This window comes from Carcharodon carcharias (assembly GCF_017639515.1).
Source record: "Carcharodon carcharias isolate sCarCar2 chromosome 38 unlocalized genomic scaffold, sCarCar2.pri SUPER_38_unloc_2, whole genome shotgun sequence".
Taxonomy (NCBI): Eukaryota; Metazoa; Chordata; class Chondrichthyes; order Lamniformes; family Lamnidae; genus Carcharodon; species Carcharodon carcharias.
In genome coordinates, this window is record NW_024470786.1 from 393557 (window position 1) to 419593 (window position 26037).

Here is a 26037-nt window from a genome sequence, read left to right on the forward strand (position 1 = left end):
GGAGGGTTGTAGGGGCTGGAGGAGGTTACAGAAATAGGGAGGGGTGTAGGGGCTGGAGGAGGTTACAGAGATAGGGAGGGGTGTAGGGGCTGGAGGAGGTTACAGAGATAGGGAGGGGTGTAGGGGCTGGAGGAGGTTACAGAGATAGGGAGGGGTGCAGGAGCTGGAGGAGGTTACAGAGATAGGGAGGGGTGTAGGGGCTGGAGGTGGTTACAGAGATAGGGAGGGGGGGAGTGAGGTCCATGGAGGGATTTGAAAACGAGGGTGAGAATGTGAAAACGGAGGTGTTGCCGGACCGGGAGCCAGTGTGGGGTCAGCGAGCACGGGGGGTGACGGGTGAGGAGGACTCGGTGTGAGTTCGGACACCGGGTGGCGGGGAGCAGAGTTTTGGAACGCGCTGAATTATACGGAGGGTCGAACGTGGGAGAGCGACCGGAATGGTCGAGTCCGGAGGGAACGAAAGGGGGGGTCGAGGGTTTCAGCAGCCGATGAGCTGACACCGGCAGGGCGGGGGGGGGGGGGGGGGTAGAGTCGAGCGATGTTATGGAGCGGACAGTAGGCAGTCTGCTGATGGGGAGGGCGGGGTGCCGGTGGAATCTCAGCTCTGGATCAAGTACGCCAGCAAAGCTGCAAATGGCCTACTTCAGATTCAGATGTTGTCCAAGGGAGAGGGACGGGGTAGTGGCAGAATCTGCTCGCGCCGCCCTTTCAGGCAGCGCCTTCCAGATCACAACGACTCACTGGCACATCACAACCTTTCCCCATCTCCCCACCCTTGATTGAATCTCTCGCACCCCCCCCCCCACCCCCACTTCACCTTGTCCGTTCCGGGGAGAACGATCCCAGCTCCCTCCCAGTCTCTCCACGCGGACTGAAGTCCCGTTCATCGCTGGGACCATCGTGACAAACCCATCCTTAACCTCCCCACTGTGAGACAGAGGACCCACCTTCTCCAGTCTCTACGTTACACGGAGTCTAGGCGCGTGTTGGCATACGGGCGAGGCCAGGGACAGTCAGAGAGCAAGCGTCCCGTGTTCTCCCCTCCCCCGCCAAACGCTCGCACCAAACGCAAAAGATTTTTTAAAGTGCCGCGGCTGCTGGAAACCTGAAGTGCAAACGGAAAGCGCTGGAAAGCCTCAGCGGCGACTGTGGAGAGAGAGACAGAGTTGGTGTTTCGGAGGCGGGTCTGACGAGAGGTCATCGACCCGAAACTTTAAACTGCGCTCCTCTGTCCGCAGACGCTGCCTGACCTGCTGAGGATTTGAGACGCTTTCTGTTCTGTTCCGTTTACACCCACATTGCAGCACCAGCAGCCCACCAGGGACCCAGCGAGCAATAGCAGTAGACACCGCACCCCCCATCCCTGAGAGCAGAAACAGCTCCTTAAACAGCGGCAGTAACTCCTTGGCAGCATTAGATCATTCACCAATGCAGCGGCCCTTTAAACATGACAGCACCTGCAGAAGAACTGCAGCGGCCCTTTAACCGCTGCAGCAACTCCTTACATAGCTGCAGCAGCTCTTCAACAGCTGCAGCAAATCGTTCAACAGACGCAGCAGCCTTTGAACAGCTGCAGTAAATCTCCAATAGCTACAGCAGCCCCTTCAACAGCAGCCCTTTAACAGCAGCAGCAACCCCTTCAAGCGCTGCCATTGAACTTTAACAGCAGCAGCCCCCCCACCCTTTAACAGCAGCCACAAACCCCTTGACCAGCTGTAGCAACCCAAGGGCTGCAGCGGCTTTTAAACTGCAGCAGGTTCTTCAACAGCTAGAGCCGCTAGCAGCAACCCCTTCAATAGATGCAGCCAGCCCTTTAACAGCAGCAGCAAACTCATTAACCAAACGCGGGTGCCCTTAAAGAGCAGCAACAGCAGCCCTTACACAAGCAGCAGCAACCACATTTAAAAGAGCAGCAATAATCCTTAAGAGAGATTTAACAATACTTAAAAGAGCAGCAGCAGCCCTTAAAACGAGCAGCAGCCCTTTAAGAGGTTTAGAAATCCTTAAAATGAGCAGCAGCAATGTTTAAGAGCAGGAGCTCTTGAACCGCAGCAGCAGCCCTTAAAACGAGCAGCAGCAACCCTTTGAATGATTTAGAAATCCTTAAAATGAGCAGCAGCAACCCTTAAAACAAACAGCAGCAGCAACATTTAAAAGAGCAGCAGCAGCTCTTGAACCGCCACAGCACTTTCAAAGCGCAACAGCAGCCCTTAAATAAGCAGCAGCCACGTTGAAAAGAGCAGCAGCAGCCATGTTTAAAAGAGCAGCAGCAGCCATGTTTAAAAGAGCAGCAGCCCTTTAAGAGACCTGTGGCTCTTTAAGAAATCAGCAGCCATTTAAAAGAGCAGCAGCCCTTTAAGACGGCAACAGCAACCCTTTAAGAGAGCAGCAGCAATCCTTTAAGAAAGCAGCAGCCCTTTAAAAAGCAGTAGCCCTTTAAGATGGCAGCAGCAGCCCTTTAAGATGGCAGCAGCAGCCCTTTAAGAAAGCAGCAGCAGCCCTTTAAGAAAGCAGCAGCAGCCCTTTAAGAAAGCAGCAGCAGCCCTGTAAGATGGCAGCAGCAGCCCTGTAAGATGACAGCAGCAGCCCTTTAAGATGGCAGCAGCAGCCCTGTAAGATGGCAGCAGCAGCCCTGTAAGATGGCAGCAGCAGCCCTTTAAGATGACAGCAGCAGCCCTTTAAGATGGCAGCAGCAGCCCTTTAAGATGGCAGGAGCGCATTAAGAGAGCAGCAGCAACCCTTTAAGATAGCAGCAGCAGCCCATTAAGAGGGCAGCAGCAACCAATTAAGAGCATCAGCAGCTCATTAACAGGGCAGCAGCAGCCCTTTAGGAGAGCATCAGCAGCCCTTTAAAAGGGCAACAGCAGCTAATTAACAGAGCATCAGCAGCCCTTTAAAAGGGCAACAGCAGCTCATTAACAGAGCATCAGCAGCCCTTTAAGAGAACAGCAGCTCATTAACAGAGCAGCAGCGGCCTTTTAAAAGGGCAGCAGCAGCCCATTAACAGAGCATCAGCAGCCCTTTAAGAGAGCAGCAGCTCATTAACAGAGCATCAGCGGCCCTTTAAAAGGGCAGCAGCAGCTCATTAACAGAGCATCAGCAGCCCTTTAGGAGACCAGCAGCAGCCCTTTAAGAGCAGCAGCAGCTCATTAAGAGACCAGCAGCAGCCCTTTGAGAGAGCAGCAGCCAATTAACATCAGCAGCCTTTTAAGACAGCAGCAGCCCTTTAAGATACCAGCAGCAGCCCTTTAAAGAGCAGCAACCAATTAACAGATCAGCAGCAGCCCTTTAAGAGAGCAGCAGCTCATTAAGAGAGCATCAGCAGCCCTTTAAAAGGGCAGCAGCAGCTCATTAAAAGAGCATCAGCAGCCCTTTAAAAGGGCAGCAGCTCATTAACAGAGCAGCAGCAGTCCTTTAAGAGAGCAGCAGCAGCTCATTAACAGAGAATCAGCAGCCCTTTAAAAGGGCAGCAGCAGCTCATTAACAGAGCATCAGCAGCCCTTTAAGACACCAGCAGCAGCCCTTTAAGAGAGCAGCAGCCAATTAACAGATCATCAGCAGCCCCTTAAGAGTGCAGCAGCAGCCATTAAAGAGACCAGCAGCAGCCCTTTAAGACAGCAGCAGCCAATTAACATCAGCAGCCCTTTAAAGAGTAGCAGCCAATTAACAGACCATCAGCAGCCTGTTAAGAGAGCAGCAGCTCATTAAGAGAGCATCAGCAGCCCTTTAACAGAGCAGCAACAGCCCTTTAAGAGAGGAGCAGCAGCCCTTTAAGAGAGCATCAGCAGCTCATTAACAGAGCATCAGCAGCCCTTTAAAAGGGCAGCAGCTCATTAACAGAGCAGCAGCAGCCCTTTAAAAGGGCAGCAGCAGCCCTTTAGGAGAGTAGCAGCTCATTAACAGAGCAGCAGCAGCCCTTTAAAAGGGCAGCAGCAGCTCATTAACAGAGCATCAGCAGCCCTTTAAAAGGGCAGCAGGAGCTCATTAACAGAGCATCAGCAGCCCTTTAAGAGAGCAGCAGTGGCATTTTAAGAGGGCAGCAGCAGCAGCCCTTGAACAGTCGCTGGGTGCCCTGCTTCCCTCAGTCTTTCAGGGTTTGTGACTCCCCTCCTGAGGATGTTGAAGGTGCCAAGCCTCCCCCTCCCTCTTCCCCCTCCCCCCTCACCTGGGCCCCTCCACCCCACCCACCTCCCTGGGCCCCTCCCCCCCTCACCTCCCCGGGCCCCTCCCCCCTCACCTCCCCTGGGCCCCTCCCTCCCTCTCTCCCTCTCTCCCCCCCCCACCCACCCCTCCTCTCGCCTGGGCCCCCCCTCACCTCACCTGGGCCCCTCCCCCCTGCCCCCCCAAACCTGGGCCCCTCCCCCTCCTTCCCCCCTCACCTGGGCCCCTCCCCCTTCACCACCTCTCACCTGGGACCCTCCCCCCTCTGCCCCCCTCACCTGGGTCCCTCATAACCCCTCCCCTCCCCCTCACCTGGGCCCCTCCCCCCTCCTCACCTGGGCCCCCCCGCCCCCTCACCTGGGTCCCTCCCCCCTGGGCTTACCCTCCCCCTCCTCCTTCCCCCCTCTCACCTGGGCCCCTCCTCCTCCTCCTCCTCCCCCCTCACCTGGGCCCCTCCCCCTCCTCCCCCCGGGCCCCTCCCCTCCTCCTCCTCCTCCCTCCCCCTCACCCCCTCCTCCCCTCCTCACCTGGGCCCCTCCTCCTCCTCCCCTCCTCACCTGGGCCCCTCCTCTTCCTCCTCCCCTGGGCCCCTCCTCCTCCTCCTCCCCTCCTCACCTGGGCCCCTCCTCCTCCTCCTCCCCTCCTCACCTGGGCCCCTCCTCTTCCTCCTCCCCTGGGCCCCTCCTCCTCCTCCTCCCCTCCTCCCCTGGGCCCCTCCTCCTCCTCCTCCCCTCCTCACCTGGGCCCCTCCTCCTCCTCCTCCTCCCCTCCTCACCTGGGCCCCTCCTCCTCCCCTCCTCACCTGGGCCCCTCCTCCTCCCCTCCTCACCTGGGCCCCTCCTCCTCACCCTCCCCTCACCTGGGCCCCTCCTCCTCACCCCCCCCCTCACCTGGGCCCCTCCTCCTCCTCACCCCCCCCCTCACCTGGGCCCCTCCTCCTCACCCCCCCCTCACCTGGGCCCCTCCTCCTCACCCCTCCCCCCCTCACCTGGGCCCCTCCTCCTCACCCCCCCCTCACCTGGGCCCCTCCTCCTCACCCCCCCCTCACCTGGGCCCCTCCTCCTCCTCACCCCCCCCTCACCTGGGCCCCTCCTCCTCCTCACCCCCCCCTCACCTGGGCCCCTCCTCCTCCTCACCCCCCCCCTCACCTGGGCCCCTCCTCCTCCTCACCCCCCCCTCACCTGGGCCCCTCCTCCTCCTCACCCCCCCCTCACCTGGGCCCCTCCTCCTCCTCACCCCCCCCCTCACCTGGGCCCCTCCTCCTCCTCACCCCCCCCCTCACCTGGGCCCCTCCTCCTCCTCACCCCCCCCTCACCTGGGCCCCTCCTCCTCCTCACCCCCCCCTCACCTGGGCCCCTCCTCCTCCTCACCCCCCCCTCACCTGGGCCCCTCCTCCTCCTCCCCACCCCTCACCCCCCCCTCACCTGGGCTCCTCCGCCTCCGCCGCTCTCCTGCTCCTCATCCTCGGGGCTGAGCGCCATGTCAGGGCCGGGCCGCTCGGCTGCGCGCCCTCAGCGGCGGGGGGGGCGGGGGCAGCGGGAGCCGCGGCACCGCCGCCGCCGCCATCCTTCCTTCCTTCCTGCTGGCTCTGGCCCCCGGGCCCGGGGAGTCGGCGCCACCACCACCACCACCACCAACACCACCAACAACAAAATAACGATCAATATCCGCTCCCCCTCCCACCTTACACACAGGGGGACGGGGGTTCAATCAACTGGTTTTTCTCTTTCGATCTCCCTCCTCCTTCACTTCATCCCGGGCTGATTATTTTTTTTTTTTCCCCCCTTTTCCTTCTTTCCCTAATCAGTCGCCTCCCCTCGCCCTCGCCTCCATTTTGTCTCCATCATGGCGGCCGGGGCTCCTCCTTCGCAGAGGCGGGGAAGAAGGACCCACTGCGCAGCCGCCGGCGAGGACCGACGGGAATTGGAGTCCCGCGCCACAACACACCCCCCCCCCCCGGCCCCCTGTTCCCATCCCCGCCGCCCGGCGGACTACATGTCCCAAGGGGCATCGCGCTCCCGTGGCGCCCGACTCGAGCTGTAGTCCGTTCCCCCCCACTCCAGATCCTACTATTACACAACTGCGCATGCTCGCCAGCCGAGCGGGCACTGCAGCTCCCACAAGCCACTGCGACCCTCCCAACGGGCGGACGGTGGGAAGGCACTGCGCACGCGCCGACCACCCTCTCCCTCAGGTACCCCGACGACGACCTCAGCCGAGGGGGTGTAGAGCTCACGACGCATGCGCCGACGCGCTGGCTAACGGGAGCTGGAGTCCAGACTACAACTCCCAGCAAGCAGCAAGCCCGAAGTTGGTGGGAAACGGGCCACAAATGGATCGCTTATTTCCGTACAGGACCATCCAGACGAAAGCACGGCGCGTCTCAAATATTTCTAGAAAATACAAACCGGGCCCCATTCGGATCATCGGTTGGCGGTTGAGGGCGTCGACCAGCCCAAACGCGCATGCGTTGACCCTTCACCCAGATGGCAGTGGGGCACCAAGGCGGGGAAAGCTAATCGGGGAACGCCGGGGCCTGCCTACGCATGCGCTTTTCTGTGGATGCATCATGGGAAATGTAGTCTTTAGCCGCATTTCTTATACTGGGCAGGATCAATGAAGGAACTGGATGACTTTGAGGCAGCAGACGGGGTTTATTTAGAAAAACAACGTGCAAATTGCACTCCCTTTCATTTGCAATCTCCCCCCCCTTGAAAGATCTTGGCAGTGCACATTAATTTGATAAGAGATGTACAAAATCATGAACTGGTCTGGGCAAAGAAGGAGAGAGAGTGGAGCCGGGCAAAGGAGCCTTGGTGGATCGTTGCGGTGCATCTTTCTGATCCTTTCCCTTCTTTCACAGGATGCGCGCGTCCCAGCATTTACTGCCCATCCGTAATTGCCCCCTCGAGAAGGTGGGGGGGGTGGTGAGCCATCTTCTTGAGCCGCTGCATTCCCCGTGTGGTGTAGGTACACCCACGGCGCTGCTAGGGAGGGAGTTCCCAGGATTTGGATCCCAGCGACAGTGAAAGAACGGCCGATGTATTTCCACGTCGGGATGGTGAGCGGCTCGGAGGGGAACTTCCGCTCGATTGGCACCCCATCCACAAACATTTGCTCCCTCCACCACTGACGCACAGTAGCTGCAGTGTGTGTACCATCTACAAGATGCACTGCAGCAACTTGCCAAGGCTCCTTCGACAGCGCCGCCCAAACCCACCACCTCTACCATCTAGAAGGACAAGGTCAGCAGACACATGGGGAACACCCACCACCTGGAAGTTCCCCTCTGAGCCACTCACCGTCCCGACTTGGAATTATCCTTCACTGTCGCTGGGTCCAAATCCTGGAACTCCCTCCCTAACAGCGCCGTGGGTGTACCGACACCACACGGGGACTGCAGCGGCTCAAGAAGGCGGCTCACCCACCACCTTCTCGAGGGGCAATTAGGGACGGGCAATAAATGCTGGGCCTGGCCACCAACGCCCATGTCCCGTGAATGAATGAAAAGATGTTTCCATCACACTCCTGACTTGAGCCTTGTAGATGGTGGACAGGCTTTGGGGAGTCAGGAGGTGAGCTTCTCACTGCAGGATTCCCAGCCCTTGTGGTCACAGTATTTATATGGCAGGTCTAGTTCAGTTTCTGGTCAATGGTAATCCCACAGGATTTGTTGATAGTGGGGGATGCAATGATGATAATGTTCTTAAATGTCAGGGGGTGATGGTTAAACTCATTGCAGTTGGCTGCCTCTGTGTGGAGCAAACGTAACTTGCTACTTTTCAAACCTCGCCTGAACACTGTCCAGGTTTTGCATTATGTGATATTCCCAAACTCTAACCCCACTCCCCTTCACCTTCCCCCTAAATATCCCGCCCAGTCTAAACCCACTCTCCCAAATCAGATTGAATATCCCATCCACTCCAAGGCGGCTTCCACCGTCCCTTTGAAGATCCAACTCGGTCTAAACCCACTCTCCCGACACATATTAAAATCCCACCCAGTCTAATCCCACTCTCCCCCTCACTCCCCGCACCCTTTAATATACCACCCAGTCTAATCCCACTCTCCACCTCACTCACCACACACTTTAATATCCCACCCAGTCTAATCCCACTCTTCCCCTCACTCCCCACACCCTTTAAAATCCCACCCAGTCTAATCCCACTCTCCACCTCACTCCCCGCACCCTTTAATATCCCAGCCAGTCAAATCCCACTCTCCACCTCACTCCCCACACCCTTTAACGTCCCACCCAGACTAATCCCACTCTCCCCCTCACTCACCGCACCCTTTAATATCCCACCCAGTCTAATCCTACTCTCCCCCTCACACCCCGCACCCTATAATATCCCACCCAGTCTAATCCCACTCTCCCCCTCACTCCCCGAACCCTTTAATATCCCAACCAGTCTAATCCCACTCTCCCTCTCACTCCCCGCACCCTTTAATATCTCACCCAGTCTAATCTCACTCTCTCCCCGCAACCTTTAATATCCCACCCAGTCTAATCCCACTATCCCCCTCACTCACCACACAATTTAATATCCCACCAAGTCTAATCCCACTCTCCCCCTCACTCCCCACACCCTTTAATATCCCACCCAGTCTAATCCCACTCTCCACCTCACTCCCCGCACCCTTTAATATCCCACCCAGACTAATCCCACTCTCCCCCTCACTCACCACACACTTTAATATCCCACCCAGTCTAATCCCACTATCCCCCTCACTCCCCACACCCTTTAATATCCCACCCAGTCTAATCCTACTCTCCCCCTCACACCCCGCACCCTATAATATCCCACCCAGTCTAATCCCACTCTCCCCCTCACTCCCCGAACCCTTTAATATCACAACCAGTCTAATTCCACTCTCCCCCTCACTCCCCGCACCCTTTAATATCTCACCCAGTCTAATCTCACTCTCTCCCCGCAACCTTTAATATCCCACCCAGTCTAATCCCACTCTCTCCCTGCACCCATTAACATCCCACCCAGTCTAATCCCACACTCTCCCTGCAGCCTTTAATATCCCACCCAGTCTAATCCCACTCTTCCCCTCACTCCCCACACCCTTTAATATCCCACCCAGTCTAATTCCACTCTCTCCCCGCACCCTTTAATATCTCACCGAGTCTAATCCCACTCTCTCCCTGCACCCATTAATATCCCACCCAGTCCAATCCCACTCTCCCCGCACCCTTTAACATCCCACCCAGTCTAATCCCACTCTCTCCCTGCACCCTTCAACATCCCACCCAGTCTAATCTCACTCTCCCCCTCACTCCCCACACCCTTTAATATCCCACCCAGTCTAATCCCACTCTCTGGCCGCACCCTTTAACAACCCACGCTGTCTAATCCCACTCTCACCCCGCACCCTTTAATATCCCACCCAGTCTAATCTCACTCTCTCCCCATACACTTTAACATCCCACCCAGTCTAATCTCGCTCTCCCCCCGTACACTTTAATATCCCACCCAGTCTAATCCCAATCTCTCCCCGCACCCTTTAATATCCCACCCAGTCTAATACCACTATCCCCCTCACTCCCCACATCCTTGAATATCCCAACCAGTCTAATCCCACTCTCCACCTCACTCGCAAAACCCTTCAATATCACACCCCGTCTAATCCCACTCTCCCCCTCACTCCCAGCACCCTTCAATATCACACCCCGTCTAATCCCGCTCTCCCTCTCACTCCCCACACCATTTAACATCCCACCCAGTCTAATCCCACTCTCTCCCCGCACCCTTTAATATCCCATCCAGTCTAATCCCACTCTCCACCTCACTCCCCACACACTTTAATAACTCACCCAGTCTAATACCACTCTTCCCCTCACCCTTTAATATCACACCCAGTCGAATCCCACTCTCCCCCTCACTCCCCACACCCTTTAATATCCCACCCAGATTAATCCCACTCTCTTCCTGAACTATGTAACATCCCACCCAATCTAATCCCACTCTCCCCCTCACTCCCCACACCCTTTAATATCCCACCCAGTCTAATCCCACTCTCCCACTCACTCCCCACACCCTTTAATATCCCACCCAGTCCAATCCCACTGTTCCCCTCACTCTTGAATATCCCACCCAGTCTCATCCCACTCTCCGCCTGCAATCTTTAACATCCCTCCCAGTCTAATCCCACTCTCTCCCTCACTCCCCACAACCTTTAATATCCCATCCAGTCTAATCCTGCTCTCCCCGTCACTCCCCACACCCTTTCACATCCCACCCAGTCTAATCCCATTCTCTCCCCGCACATTTTAATATCCCACCCAGTCTAATCCCACTCTCCCCATCACTCCCCACACCATTTAATATCCCACCCAGTCTAATCCCACTCTCCCCCTGACTCCCCACACTCTTTAATATCCCACCCAGTCTAATCCCACTGTCCCCCTCACTCCCCACACTCTTTAATATCCCACCCAGTCTAATCCCACTCTCTCCCTTACTCCCACACTCTTTAATATCCCACCCAGTCTAATCCCACTCTCTCCCTCACTCCCCGCACCCTTTAATATCCCACCCAGTCTAATCCCACTCTCCCCCTCACTCCCCGCACCCTTTAATATCCCACCCAGTCTAATCCCACTGTCCCCCTCACTCCCCGCACCCTTTAATATCCCACCCAGTCTAATCCCACTGTCCCCCTCACTCCCCGCACCCTTTAATATCCCACCCAGTCTAATCCCACTGTCCCCCTCACTCCCCACACCCTTTAATATCCCACCCAGTCTAATCCCACTCTCTCCCCCACTCCCCTCACCCTTTAATATCCCACCCAGTCTAATCCCACTCTCTCCCTCACTCCCCGCACCCTTTAATATCCCACCCAGTCTAATCCCGCTCTCCCCCCTCAATCCCCACACACTTTAATATCCGACCCAGTCAATCTCACTCTCTCCCTGCACTCATTAACATCCCAACCAGTCTAATCCCACTCTCCACCTCACTCCCAGCTCCATTTAATATCCCACACCGTCTAATCCCACTCTCCCCACACCCTTTAATATCCCACCCAGTCTAATCCCACTCTCCACCTCACTCCCCGCACCCTTTAATATCCCAGCCAGTCAAATCCCACTCTCCACCTCACTCCCCACACCCTTTAACGTCCTACCCAGACTAATCCCACTCTCCCCCTCACTCAACACACCCTTTAATATCCCACCCAGTCTAATCCTACTCTCCCCCTCACACCCCGCACCCTATAATATCCCACCCTGTCTAATCCCACTCTCCCCCTCACTCCCCGAACCCTTTAATATCCCAACCAGTCTAATCCCACTCTCCCTCTCACTCCCCGCACCCTTTAATATCTCACCCAGTCTAATCTCACTCTCTCCCCGCAACCTTTAATATCCCACCCAGTCTAATCCCACTATCCCCCTCACTCACCACACAATTTAATATCCCACCAAGTCTAATCCCACTCTCCCCCTCACTCCCCACACCCTTTAATATCCCACCCAGTCTAATCCCACTCTCCACCTCACTCCCCGCACCCTTTAATATCCCACCCAGTCTAATCCCACTATCCCCCTCACTCACCACACACTTTAATATCCCACCCAGTCTAATCCCACTATCCCCCTCACTCCCCGAACCCTTTAATATCCCACCCAGTCTAATCCCACTCTCCCCCTCACTCCCCGAACCCTTTAATATCACAACCAGTCTAATTCCACTCTCCCCCTCACTCCCCGCACCCTTTAATATCTCACCCAGTCTAATCTCACTCTCTCCCCGCAACCTTTAATATCCCACCCAGTCTAATCCCACTCTCTCCCTGCACTCTTTAACATTCCAACCAGTCTAATCCCACTCTCCACCTCACTCCTTACACCTTTTAATATCCCACCCAGTCTAATCTCACTCTCTGCCCGCAACCTTTAACGTCCCACCCAGTCTAATCCCACTCTCTCCCCGCACCCTTAAATATCCCACCCAGTCTAATCCCACTCTCCACCTCACTCCCTACACCCTTTAATATCCCACCCAGTCTAATCCCACTCTCCCCCTCACTCCCCACACCCTTTAATATCCCACCCAGTCTAATCCCACTCTCCCCCTCACTCCCCACACTTTAATATCCCACCCAGTCAAATACCACTCTCTCCCTGCACTCTTTAACATCCCAACCTGTCTAATCCCACTCTCCACCTCACTCCCCGCACCCTTTAATATCCCACCCAGTCTAATCCCACTATCCCCCTCACTCACCACACACTTTAATATCCCACCCAGTCTAATCCCACTATCCCCCTCACTCCCCGAACCCTTTAATATCCCACCCAGTCTAATCCCACTCTCCCCCTCACTCCCCGAACCCTTTAATATCACAACCAGTCTAATTCCACTCTCCCCCTCACTCCCCGCACCCTTTAATATCTCACCCAGTCTAATCTCACTCTCTCCCCGCAACCTTTAATATCCCACCCAGTCTAATCCCACTCTCTCCCTGCACTCTTTAACATTCCAACCAGTCTAATCCCACTCTCCACCTCACTCCTTACACCTTTTAATATCCCACCCAGTCTAATCTCACTCTCTGCCCGCAACCTTTAACGTCCCACCCAGTCTAATCCCACTCTCTCCCCGCACCCTTAAATATCCCACCCAGTCTAATCCCACTCTCCACCTCACTCCCTACACCCTTTAATATCCCACCCAGTCTAATCCCACTCTCCCCCTCACTCCCCACACCCTTTAATATCCCACCCAGTCTAATCCCACTCTCCCCCTCACTCCCCACACTTTAATATCCCACCCAGTCAAATACCACTCTCTCCCTGCACTCTTTAACATCCCAACCTGTCTAATCCCACTCTCCACCTCACTCCCCGCACCCTTTAATATCACACCCCATCTAATTCCACTCTCCCCGCACTCCCCACACCCTTTAATATCCCACCCAGTCTAATCCCGCTCTGCCCTCACTCCCCACACCCTTTAATATCCCACCCAGTCTAATCCCACTCTCCCCCTCACTCCCCACACATATTAATATCCCACCCAGTCTAATCCCACTCTCCCCCTCACTCCCCACACCATTCAATGTCCCACCCAGTCTAATCCCACTCTCCACCTCACTCCCCAAACTCTTTAATATTCCCACCCAGTCGAATCCCACTCTCTCCCTTACTCCCAACACCCTTTAATATCCCACCCAGTCTAATCCCACTCTCTGTTGGCATCCTTTAACATCCCACCCAGTCTAATCCCACTCTCTTCCCGCACCCTTTAATATCCCACCCAGTCTAATCCTGCTCTCCCCGTCACTCCCCACACCCTTTAATATCCTACCCAGTCTAATCCTGCTCTCAACCTCACTCACCACGCCCTTTAACATCCCACCCAGTCTAATCCCACTCTCCCCCCTCACTCTCCACACTATTAATATCCCACCCAGTCTAATCCCACTCTCTGCCCGAACCCTTTAGTATCCCACCCAGGTTAATCCCACTCTCCCCCCTCACTCTCCACACCATTAATATCCCACCCAGTCTAATCCCACTCTCTGCCCGAACCGTTTAATATCCCACCCAGTTTAATCCCGCTCTCACCCCTCACTCCCCACAAACTTTAATATCCCACCCAGTCAAATCACACTCTCTCCCTGCACTCTTTAACATCCCAGCCAGTCAAATCCTACTCTCCCCCTCACTCCCCACACCATTTAATATCCCACCCAGTCTAACCCAACTCTCCACCTCACTCCCAGCTCCCTTTAATATCACACCCCATCTAATCCCACTCTCCCCCTCACACCACACACCCTTTAATATCCCACCCAGTCTAATCCCACTCCCTCCCTCACACCCCACACCCTTTTGATATCCCACCCAGTCTAATCCCACTCTCTGCCCGCACCCTTTAACATCCCACACTGCTTCATCCCATTCTCTCCCCGCAACATTTTAATATCCCACCCAGTCTAATCCCACTCTCTCCCTCACTCCCCACACCCTTTAATATACCACCCAGTCTAATCCCACTCTCTGCCCGCACTCTTTAATATCCCACCCAGTCTAATCCCACTCTCCCCACACCCTTTAATATCTCACCTAGTCTAATCCCACTCTTCCCCTCACACTTTAATATCACACCCAGTCTAATCCCACTCTCCCCCTCACTCCCCACACCATTTAATATTCCACCCAGTCTAATCCCACTCTCCCCCTCACTCCCCACACCCTTTGCTATCCCACCCAGTCTAATCCCACTGTTGCCCTCACTCTTTAATATCCCACCCAGTCTAATCCCACTCTCCCTCTCACTCCCTGCACCCTTTAATATCCCACCCAGTCTAATCCCATTCTCTCCCCGCACCTTTTAATATCCCACCCAGTCTAATCCCACTCTCCCCATCACTCCCCACACCATTTAATATACCACCCAGTCTAATCCCACTCTCCCCATCACTCCCCACACCCTTTAATATCCCACCCAGTCTAATCCCACTCTCTGCCCGCACCCTTTAATATTCTACCCAGTTTAATCCCGCTCTCCCCCCTCAATCCCCACACACTTTAATATCCCACCCAGTCAAATCTCACTCTCTCCCTGCACTCTTTAACATCCCAACCAGTCTAATCCCACTCTCCACCTCACTCCCAGCTCCCTTTAATATCCCACCCAGTCTAATCCCACTCTCCACCTCACTCCCAGCTCCCTTTAATATCACACCCCGTCTAATCCCACTCTCTCCCTCACTCCACACGCCCTTTAGTATCCCACCCAGTCTAATCCCACTCTCTGCCCGCACACTTTAACATCCCACCCAGTCTAATCCCACTCTCTGCCCGCACCCTTTAATATCTCACCCAGTCTAATCCCACCCTCCCCCTCACTCCCCACACCCTTTAATATCCCACCCAGTCTAATCCCACTCTCCCCCTCACTCCCCGCACCCTTTAATATCTCACCTAGTCTAATCCCGCTCTCCCCCTCACTCCCCACACCCTTTAATATCCCACCCAGTCTAATCCCACTCTCCCCCTCACTCCCCACACTTTAATATCCCACCCAGTCTAATCCCACTCTCTCCCTGCACTCTTTAACATCCCAACCAGTCTAATCCCGCTCTCCCCCTCACTGCACACACCCTTTAATATCCCACCCAGTCTAATCCCACTCTCCCCACACCCTTTAATATCACACCTAGTCTAATCCCACTCTCTGCCCGCACACTTTAACATCCCACCCAGTCTAATTCCACTCTACCCCTCACTCCCCACACCATTTAATATCCCACCCAGTCTAATCCCACTCTCTGCCCGCACCCTTTAATATCCCACCCAGTCAAATCCCACTCTCCCTGCACTCTTTAACATCCCAACCAGTCTAATCCCACTCTCCACCTCACTCCACGCACCCTTTAATATCCCACCCAGTTTCATCCCGCTCTCCCCCTCACTCCCCACACCCTTTAATATCCCACCCAGTCTAATCCCACTGTTCCCCTCACTCTTTAACATCCCACCCAGTCTAATCCCACTCTCCACCTCACTCCCCACACCCTTTAATATCCCACCCAGTCTAATCCCACTCTCTGCCCACACCCTTTAATATCCCACCCAGTCAAATCCCACTCTCCCTGCACTCTTTAACATCCCAACCAGTCTAATCCCACTCTCCACCTCACTCCCCGCACCCTTTAATATCCCACCCAGTTTAATCCCGCTCTCCCCCTCACTCCCCACACCCTTTAATATCCCACCCAGTCTAATCCCACTGTTCCCCTCACTCTTTAATATCCCACCCAGTCTAATCCCACTCTCCCCCTGCACACTTTAACATCCCACCCAGTCTAATCCCACTCTCACCCTCACTCCCCACAACCTTTAATATCCCACCCAGTCTAATCCCACTCTCCCCCACACTCCCCACACCCTTTAATATCCCACCCAGTCTAATCCCACTCTCCCCCTCACTCCCCACACCCTTTAATGACTCACCCAGTCAAATCCCACTCTTCCCCTCACTCCCCACACCATTTAATATCCCACCCAGTCTAATACCACTCTCCCCCTCACTCCCCACACCCTTTAATATCCCACCCAGTCTAATCCCACTATTCCCCTCACTCCTTAATATCCCACCCAGTCTAATCCCAACCTCCCTTTCACTCCCAACACCATTTAATATCCCACTGTCTAATCCCACTCTTCCCCTCACTCTCCACACCCTTTAATATCCCACCCAGTCTAATCCCACTCTCCCCCTCACTCCCGACACCATTTAATATCCCACCCAGTCTAATCCCACTCTCCCCGCACCATTGAATATCCCACCCAGTCTAATCCCACTCTCCCCCTCACTCCCCACACCCTTTAATATCCCACCCAGTCTAATCCCACTCTCTGCCCGCACTCTTTAACATCCCAAGCTTTCTAATCCCACTTTCCCCGCACCCTTTAATATCCCAGTCTAATCCTACTCTCTCCCTCACTCTCCACACCATTTAATATACCACCGAGTCTAATCCCACTCTCTGCCCGCACACTTTAATATCCCACCCAGTTTAATCCCACTGTTCCCCTCACTCTTTAATATCCCACCCAGTCTAATCCCAATCTCTCCCTCACTCCCAACACCATTTAATATCCCACTGTCTAATCCCACTCTCCCCCTCACTCTCCACACCCTTTAATATCCCACCCAGTCTAATCCCACTCTCCCTGCACTATTTAACATCCCACCCAGTCTAATCCCACTCTCCCTGCAACCTTTAATATCGCACCCAGTCTAATCCCACTCTCTCCCCGCACCCTTTAATCTCCTACCCAGTCTAATCCCGCTCTCCCCCTCACTCCCCACACCCTTTAATATCCCACCCAGTCTAATCCCACTCTCCCCCTCACTCCCCACACCCTTTAATATCCCACCCAGTCTAATCCCACTCTCCCCCTCACTCCCCACAGCCTTTAATATCCCACCCAGTCTAATCCCACTGTTCCCCTCACTCTTTAATATCCCACCCAGTCTAATCCCACTGTCCCCCTCACTCCCCACACCATTTAATATCCCACCCATTCTAATCGCACTCTCTCCCCGCACCCTTAAATATCCCACCCAGTCTAATCCTGCTCTCCGCTCACTCCCCACACCCTTTAATATCCCACCCAGTCTAATCCCACTCTCTGCCCGAACCCTTTAATATCCCACCCAGTTTAATCCCGCTCTCCCCCCTCAATCCCCACACTTTAATATCCCACCCAGTCAAATCTCACTCTCTCCCTGCACTCTTTAACATCCCAACCAGTCTAATCCCACTCTCCACCTCACTCCCAGCTCCATTTAATATCCCACCCCGTCTAATCCCACTCTCTGCCCGGACACTTTAACATCCCACCCAGTCTAATTCCACTCTACCCCTCACTCCCCACACCCTTTAATATCTCACCCAGTCTAATCCCACTCTCTCCCCGCACCCTTTAATATCCCACCCAGTCTAATCCCACTCTCTCGCCGCACCCTTTAATATCCCACCCAGTCTAATCCTACTCTACCCCTCACTCCCTGCACCCTTTAACATCCCACCCAGTCTAATCCCACTCTCTGCCCGCACCCTTTAATATCCCACCCAGTTTAATCCCGCTCTCCCCCCTCAATCTCCACACACTTCAATATCCCACCCAGTCAAATCTCACTCTCTCCCTGCACTCTTTAACATCCCAACCAGTCTCATCCCACTCTCCACCTCACTCCCAGCTCCCTTTAATATCACACCCGGTCTAATCCCACTCTCCCGCTCACTCCACACACCCTTTAATATCCCACCCAGTCTAATCCCACTCTCCCGCTCACTCCACACATCCTTTAATATCCCACCCAGTCTAATCCCACTCTCTGCCCGCACCCTTTAACATCCCAAGCTTTCTAATCCCACTCTCCCACCTCACTCCCCACAAACTTTAATATCCCACCCAGTGAAATCCCACTCTCTCCCTGCACCCTTTAATATCCCACCCAGTCTAATCCCACGATCCCCCTCACTCACCACACAATTTAATATCCCACCAAGTCTAATCCCACTCTCCCCCTCACTCCCCACACCCTTTAATATCCCACCCAGTCTAATCCCACTCTCCACCTCACTCCCCATACCATTTAATATCCCACCCAGTCTAATCCCACTCTCCACCTCACTCCCCACACCATTTAATATCCCACCCAGTCTAATCCCACTCTCCCCATCACTCCCCACACCATTTAATATACCACCCAGTCTAATCCCACTCTCCCTCTCACTCCCCACACCCTTTAATATCCCACCCAGTCTAATCCCACTCTCCACCTCACTCCCCGCACCCTTTAATATCCCACCCAGTCTAATCCCACTCTCCCCATCACTCCCCACACCATTTAATATACCACCCAGTCTAATCCCACTCCCCCCCTCACTCCCCACACCATTTAATATCACACCCAGTCTAATCCCACTCTCCCCCTCACTCCCCACACCATTTAATATACCACCCAGTCTAATCCCACTCTCCCCATCACTCCCCACACCCTTTAATATCCCACCCAGTCTAATCACACTCTCTGCCTGCACCCTTTAATATCCCACCCAGTTTAATCCCGCTCGCCCCCCTCAAACCCCACACACTTTAATATCCCACCCAGTCAAATCTCACTCTCTCCCTGCACTCTTTAACATCCCAACCAATCTAATCCCACTCTCACCCTCACTCCGCACAACCTTTAATATCGCACCCAGTCTAATCCCTCTCTCTGCCCACACCCTTTAACATCCCAACCAGTCCAATCCCACTCTCCCCCTCACTCCACACACCATTTAATATCCCACCCAGTCAAATCCCACTCTCCCCCTCACTCCCCACACCCTTTAATGACACACCCAGTCAAATCCCACTCTTCCCCTCATTTCCCACACCATTTAATATCCCACCCAGTCTAATCCCACTCTCCCCAGACCCTTTAACATCCCAAGCAGTCTAATCCCACTCTCCACCTCACTCCCAGCTCCCTTTAATATCACACCCCGTGTAATCCCACTCTCCCCCTCACTCCCAGCTCCCTTTAATATCCCACCCAGTCTAATCCCACTCTCTGCCCACACACTTTAACATCCCACCCAGTCTAATCCCACTCTCACCCTCACTCCGCACAACCTTTAATATCCCACCCAGTCTAATCCCACTCTCTGCCCACACCCTTTAATATCCCACCCAGTCAAATCCCACTCTCCCCCTCACTCCCCACACCATTTAATATCCCACCCAGTGTAATCCCACTCTCCCCAGACCCTTTAACATCCCAACCAGTCTAATCCCAGTCTCCCCGCACCCTTTAATATCCCACCCAGTTTCATCCCGCTCTCCCCCTCACTCCCCACACCCTTTAATGACTCACCCAGTCAAATCCCACTCTTCCCCTCACTCCCCACACCATTTAATATCCCACCCAGTCAAATCCCACTCTTCCCCTCACTCCCCACACCATTTAATATCCTACCCAGTCTAATCCCACTCTCCCCAGACCCTTTAACATCCCAACCAGTCTAATCCCACTCTCACTGCACCCTTTAATATCCCACCCAGTTTCATCCCGCTCTCCCCCTCACTCCCCACATCCTTTAATATCTCACCCAGTCAAATCCCACTGTTCCCCTCATTCTTTAATATCCCACCCAGTCTAATCCCACTCTCCACCTGCACACTTTAATATCCCAACCAATCTAATCCCACTCTCCACCTCACTCCCCACACCCTTTTATATCTCACCCAGTCTAATCCCGCTCTTCCCCTCACAATTTAACATCCCACCCAGTCTAATCCCGCTCTCCCCCTCACTCCCCACACCCTTTAATATCTCACCCAGTCTAATCCCGCTCTCCCCCTCACTCCCCACACCCTCTACCATCCCACCCAGTCTAATCCCACTCTCTCCCCGCGCCCCTTAATATCCCACTCAGTTTAATCCCACTCTCCCCCTCACACCCCGCACCCAAAGTATCCCACCCAGTCAAATCCCACTCTCCCCCTCACTCCCCACACCCTTTAATATCTCACCCAGTCTAATCCCACTCTCTGCCCGCACACTTTAATATCCCACCCAGTCTAATTCCACTCTCCCCCTCACTCCCCACACCCTTTAATATCCCACCCAGTCTAATCCCACTCTTCCCCTCACTCCCCACACCCTTTAATATCTCACCCAGTCTAATCCCACTCTTCCCCTCACACTTTAACATCAAACCCAGTCTAATCCCACTCTCACCCTCACTCACCACACAATTTAATATCCCACCAAGTCTAATCCCACTCTCCCCCTCACTCCCCACACCCTTTAATATCCCACCCAGTCAAATCCCACTCTCCCTGCACTCTTTAACATCCCAACCAGTCTAATCCCACTCTCCACCTCACTCCCCGCACCCTTTAATATCCCACCCAGTTTAATCCCGCTCTCCCCCTCACTCCCCACACCCTTTAATATCTCACCCAGTCTAATCCCACTGTTCCCCTCACTCTTTAATATCCCACCAAGTCTAATCCCACTCTCCCCCTGCACACTTTAACATCCCACCCAGTCTAATCCCACTCTCACCCTCACTCCCCACAACCTTTAATGTCCCACCCAGTCTAATCCCACTCTCCCCCTCACTCCCCACACCCTTTAATGACTCACCCAGTCAAATCCGACTCTTCCCCTCATTCCCCACACCCTTTAATAACCCACCCAGTCTAATCCCACTCTCCCCCTCACGCCCCACACCCTTTAATATCCCACCCAGTCTAATCTCACTCTCCCCACACCCTTTAATATGACACCCCGTCTAATCCCACTCTCCCCCTCACTCCACACACCCTTTAATATCCCACCCAGTCTAATCCCACAATCTGCCCACACACTTTAACATCCCACCCAGTCTAATTCCACTCTCCCCCTCACTCCCCACACACTTTAATATCTCACCCAGTCTAATCCCACTCTTCCCCTCACACTTTAATATCACACCCAGTCTAATCCCACTCTCCCGCTCACTCCCCACACTCTTTAATATCTCACCCAGTCTAATCCCACTCTTCCCCTCACACTTTAATATCACACCCAGTCTAATCCCACTCTCCACCTCATTCCCAGCTCCCTTTAATATCCCACCCAGTCTAATCCCACCCTCACTCCACACACCCTTTAATATCCCACCCAGTTTAATCCCGCTCTCCCCCTCACTCCCCGCACCCTTTAATATCCCACCCAGGCTAATCCAACTCTCTGCCCACACCCTTTAACATCCCACCCAGTCTAATCCCACTCTCCCCCTCACTCCCCACACCCTTTAGAAATCCCACCCAGTCTAATCCCGCTCTCCCCCTCACTCCCCACACCCTTTAATATCTCACCCAGTCTAATCCCGCTCTCCCCCTCACTCCCCACACCCTCTACCATCCCACCCAGTCTAATCCCACTCTCTCCCCGCACCCCTTAATGTCCCACTCAGTTTAATCCCACTCTCCCCCTCACACCCCGCACCCTATAATATCCCACCCAGTCAAATCCCACTCTTCCCCTCACTCCCCACACCATTTAATATCCCACCCAGTCTAATCCCACTCTCCCCCTCACTCCCCACACCCTTTAATATCTCACCCAGTCTAATCCCACTCTCTGCCCGCACACTTTAATATCCCACCCAGTCTAATTCCACTCTCCCCCTCACTCCCCACACCCTTTAATATCTCACCCAGTCTAATCCCACTCTTCCCCTCACTCCCCACACCCTTTAATATCTCACCCAGTCTAATCCCACTCTTCCCTTCACTCCCCACACCATTTAATATCCCACCCAGTCTAATCCCACTCTTCCCCTCACACTTTAATATCCCACCCAGTCTAATCCCACTCTTCCCCTCACAGTTTAACATCCCACCCAGTCTAATCCCACTCTTCCCCTCACACTTTAATATCCCACCCAGTCTAATCCCACTCTTCCCCACACTCTTTAATATCACACCCAGTCAAATCCCACTCTCCCTGCACTCTTTAACATCCCAACCAGTCTAATCCCACTCTCCACCTCACTCCCCGCACCCTTTAATATCCCACCCAGTCTAATCACACTCTCCCCCTCACACTTTAATATCACACCCAGTCTAATCCCACTCTCCCGCTCACTCCCCACACTCTTTAATATCACACCCAGTCTAATCCCACTCTTCCCCTCACACTTTAATATCACACCCAGTCTAATCCCACTCTCCACCTCATTCCCAGCTCCCTTTAATATCCCACCCAGTCTAATCCCACTCTCCTCCTCACTCCACACACCCTTTAATATCCCACCCAGTTTAATCCCGCTCTCCCCCTCACTCCCCACACCCTTTAATATCCCACCCAGTCAAATCCCACTCTCCCTGCACTCTTTAACAGCCCACCCAGTCTAATCCCACTCTCCCCCTCACTCCCCGCACCCTTTAATATCCCACCCAGTCTAATCCCACTCTCCCCCTCACTCCCCACACCCTTTAATATCTCACCCAGTCTAATCCCGCTCTCCCCCTCACTCCCCACACCCTCTACCATCCCACCCAGTCTAATCCCACTCTCTCCCCGCACCCCTTAATATCCCACTCAGTTTAATCCCACTCTCCCCCTCACACCCCGCACCCTATCATATCCCACCCAGTCAAATCCCACTCTTCCCCTCACTCCCCACACCATTTAATATCCCACCCAGTCTAATCCCACTCTCCCCCTCACTCCCCACACCCTTTAATATCTCACCCAGTCTAATCCCACTCTCTGCCCGCACACTTTAATATCCCACCCAGTCTAATCCCACTCTTCCCCTCACTCCCCACACCCTTTAATATCTCACCCAGTCTAATCCCACTCTTCCCTTCACTCCCCACACCATTTAATATCCCACCCAGTCTAATCCCACTCTTCCCCTCACACTTTAATATCCCACCCAGTCTAATCCCACTCTTCCCCTCACACTTTAATATCCCACCCAGTCTAATCCCACTCTTCCCCACACCCTTTAATATCACACCCAGTCAAATCCCACTCTCCCTGCACTCTTTAACATCCCAACCAGTCTAATCCCACTCTCCACCTCACTCCCCGCACCCTTTAATATCCCACCCAGTCTAATCACACTCTCCCCCTCACTCCCCACACCCTTTAATATCCCACCCAGTCTAATCCCACTGTTCCCCTCACTCTTTAACATCCCACCCAGTCTAATCCCACTCTCACCCTCACTCCCCACAACCTTTAATATCCCACCCAGTCTAATCACACTCTCCCCCTCACTCCCCACACCCTTTAATATCCCACCCAGTCTAATCCCACTCTCTGCCCACACCCTTTAATATCCCACCCAGTCAAATCCCACTCTCCCTGCACTCTTTAACATCCCAACCAGTCTAATCCCACTCTCCACCTCACTCCCCGCACCCTTTAATATCCCACCCAGTTTAATCCCGCTCTCCCCCTCACTCCCCACACCCTTTAATATCCCACCCAGTCTAATCCCACTGTTCCCCTCACTCTTTAATATCCCACCCAGTCTAATCCCACTCTCCCCCTGCACACTTTAACATGCCACCCAGTCTAATCCCACTCTCACCCTCACTCCCCACACCCTTTAATGACTCACCCAGTCAAATCCGACTCTTCCCCTCATTCCCCACACCCTTTAATAACCCACCCAGTCTAATCCCACTCTCCCCCTCACTCCCCACACCCTTTAATATCCCACCCAGTCTAATCCCACTCTCCCCCTCACTCCCCACACCCTTTAATATCCCACCCAGTCTAATCCCACTCTCCCCACACCCTTTAATATCCCACCCAGTCTAATCCCACTCTCCCCCTCACTCCCCACACCCTTTAATATCCCACCCAGTCTAATCCCACTATTCCCCTCACTCTTTAATATCCCACCCAGTCTAATCCCAATCTCCCTTTCACTCCCAACACCATTTAATATCCCACTGTCTAATCCCACTCTCCCCCTCACTCTCCACACCCTTTAATATCCCACCCAGTCTAATCCCACTCTCCCCATCACTCCCCACACCCTTTAATATCCCACCCAGTCTAATCACACTCTCTGCCTGCACCATTTAATATCCCACCCAGTTTAATCCCGCTCTCCCCCCTCAATCCCCACACACTTTAATATCCCACCCAGTCAAATCTCACTCTCTCCCTGCACTCTTTAACATCCCAACCAGTCTAATCCCACTCTCCACCTCACTCCCAGCTCCCTTGAATATCACACCCCGTCTAATCCCACTCTCTCCCTCACTCCACACACCCTTTAATATCCCACCCAGTCTAATCCCACTCTCTGCCCACACACATTAACATCCCACCCAGTCTAATTCCACTCTCCCCCTCACTCCCCACACCCTTTAATATCCCACCCAGTCTAATCCCACTCTCCGCCTGCAATCTTTAACATCCAACCCAGTCTAATCCCACTCTCACCCTCACTCCCCATAACCTTTAATATCCCACCCAGTCTAATCCCACTCTCCCTGCACTCTTTAACATCCCACCCAGTTTAATCCCGCTCTCCCCCTCACTCCCCACACCCTTTAATATCTTACCCAGTCTAATCCCACTGTTCCCCTCACTCTTTAATATCCCACCCAGTCTTATCCCACTCTCCGCCTGCAATCTTTAACATCCAACCCAGTCTAATCCCACTCTCACCCTCACTCCCCATAACCTTTAATATCCCACCCAGTCTAATCCCACTCTCCCTGCACTCTTTAACATCCCACCCAGTTTAATCCCGCTCTCCCCCTCACTCCCCACACCCTTTAATATCTTACCCAGTCTAATCCCACTGTTCCCCTCACTCTTTAATATCCCACCCAGTCTTATCCCACTCTCCCCCTGCACACTTTAACAACCCACCCAGTCTAATCCCACTCTCACCCTCACTCCCCACAACCTTTAATATCCCACCCAGTCTAATCCCACTCTCCCCCTCACTCCCCGCACCCTTTAATATCTCACCTAGTCTAATCCCGCTCTCCCCCTCACTCCCCGCACCCTTTAATATCCCACCCAGTTTAATCCCGCTCTCACCCTCACTCCGCACAACCTTTAATATCCCACCCAGTTTCATCCCGCTCTCCCCCTCACTCCCCACACCCTTTAATATCCCATCCAGTCTAATCCCACTCTCTGCCCACACCCTTTAACATCCCAAGCTTTCTAATCCCATTCTCCCCGCACCCTTTAATATCCCAGTCTAATCCTACTCTCTCCCTCACTCTCCACACCATTTAATATACCACCGAGTCTAATCCCACTCTCTGCCCGCACACTTTAATATCCCACCCAGTCTAATCCCAATCTCTCCCTCCCTCCCAACACCATTTAATATCCCACCCAGTCTAATCCCAATCTCTCCCTCACTCCCAACACCATTTAATATCCCACCCAGTCTAATCCCACTCTCCCCCTCACTCCCCACACCCTTTAATATCCCACCCAGTCTAATCCCACTCTCCCCCTCACTCCCCACACCCTTTAATATCCCACCCAGTCTAATCCAACTCTCCCCCTGCACACTTTAACATCCCACCCAGTCTAATCCCACTCTCCCCCTCACTCCCCACACCCTTTACTATCCCACCCAGTCTAATCCCGCTCTCTGCCCGAACCCTTTAATATCCCACCCAGTCTAATCCCACTCTCCCCCTCACTCCCCACACCCTTTACTATCCCACCCAGTCTAATCCCGCTCTCCCCCTCACTCCCCACACCCTTTAATATCTCACCCAGTCTAATCCCGCTCTCCCCCTCACTCCCCACACCCTCTACCATCCCACCCAGTCTAATCCCACTCTCTCCC

General features: G+C 54.0%; 1 protein-coding gene across 1 annotated transcript in view; it reads right to left on the reverse strand.

Moving 5' to 3' along the window:
- Positions 1 to 5784, reverse strand: part of LOC121274793 (F-box/LRR-repeat protein 19-like) — an 84640-nt gene extending 78856 nt beyond the window's left edge. Inside the window, exon 1 of the mRNA XM_041182145.1 lies at positions 5586 to 5784. Coding sequence (XP_041038079.1) covers positions 5586 to 5642 — 57 coding nt within the window. The 5' untranslated portion in view covers positions 5643 to 5784. The remainder of the gene's footprint in view (positions 1 to 5585) is intronic.
- Positions 5785 to 26037: the final 20253 nt, after the last annotated feature.